A 983-nucleotide genomic window follows, 5' to 3' on the forward strand; every position below is an offset into this window, starting at 1 on the left:
TCACACGTTGAGGATCCGGGGAGCTGAGGCCTGAAAGATGGCTGAGGGGTTAGGGGCGAACTTCCTCCTCACCTCAGGGACCTGGAAAATGAAATGTGGCCACAGATCAGCGGGCCTTTCCCTCGACTTTCCCCCTCCCCACAGCTCCAGGAAAAAAGTCCCCTCTTTGTCCTTGAGAGTTGGGACTGCTAACCTGAAGGGTCTGCAGTTAACGCAGGGTTCCTGTGTTAGTGGACATTGGCCAGATGGAGCACGTGGACCTTCGTTTCTCCCTGAAGCCTCTTTTGGGTTGAGTCAGGAAGCTGAACAGCCCCACCTCCCTTCCAGCTCCTCCTTACATGAACGCCAGGGCCTGGACAACTTGTCACTAGGGCTCAGTGGCCAAGGGTAAGATTGGGATTTAGAAGGGAGGGGACACCCTGCTCCCCAGAGAAGTCAGCACTAGGGGGACACACGTGTGGCTAACGACAAAGCAGCACCTTGGCTTTCTGTTCGCGAGTGACAACTGGGTGCTGAGACACCACTGTCCCTGGCATAATGCCATCCTACACCACCCAAACCTGACTCCTAGTCCCTAACCTGGAAGAAAAGCCTCTGTCCTCACACCCCCTGCAGCCAGGCACCCAGCCCCTCGCCCTGCAGCACCAGCTTCGGACTGACCTGGAAGCCAGCCCCGGGGCTGCTGTCCCATCCAGAGCTGTGGGTTGTGATGACTGTGGCGGGTTTCACCTTTGTGGATCTCGATGGCTTCACTCCAGTCCAAGCCTGGAATTCCTGTCTGGAACAGAACACATCACAACCTTGCACAGGGTCACCCATCCCTTCCCCTGACCCCTCAGAGGCCTCGGCCCTTGCCCTGTGCTTCTGGAATATTCCTGACCAATGTCCACTGCTGAGATGCTGCTTTGGCTGCAGATGTTCCTTTCTCCCCTTACAAAGGCAGAACTAGCAGACGAAGTGTACCCCAGACAGCTCCAGCAGGA

The 983-nt window shown here is 56.8% G+C and overlaps 1 protein-coding gene across 1 annotated transcript in view; it reads right to left on the reverse strand.

Annotated features, from left to right (window-relative positions):
* The window catches only part of MAP6D1 (MAP6 domain containing 1), a 6,329-nt gene continuing 5,346 nt past the window's right edge, over positions 1–983 (reverse strand). Inside the window, exons 2-3 of the mRNA XM_007468930.1 lie at positions 661–778; positions 1–81 (exon numbers count right to left, since the gene is read on the reverse strand). Of these exons, the coding sequence (XP_007468992.1) occupies positions 1–81; positions 661–778 (199 nt within the window). The remainder of the gene's footprint in view (positions 82–660; positions 779–983) is intronic.

The sequence above is a fragment of the Lipotes vexillifer genome, unplaced genomic scaffold (genome assembly GCF_000442215.2).
Source record: "Lipotes vexillifer unplaced genomic scaffold, Lipotes_vexillifer_v1.1 scaffold263, whole genome shotgun sequence".
NCBI lineage: Eukaryota > Metazoa > Chordata > Mammalia > Artiodactyla > Lipotidae > Lipotes > Lipotes vexillifer.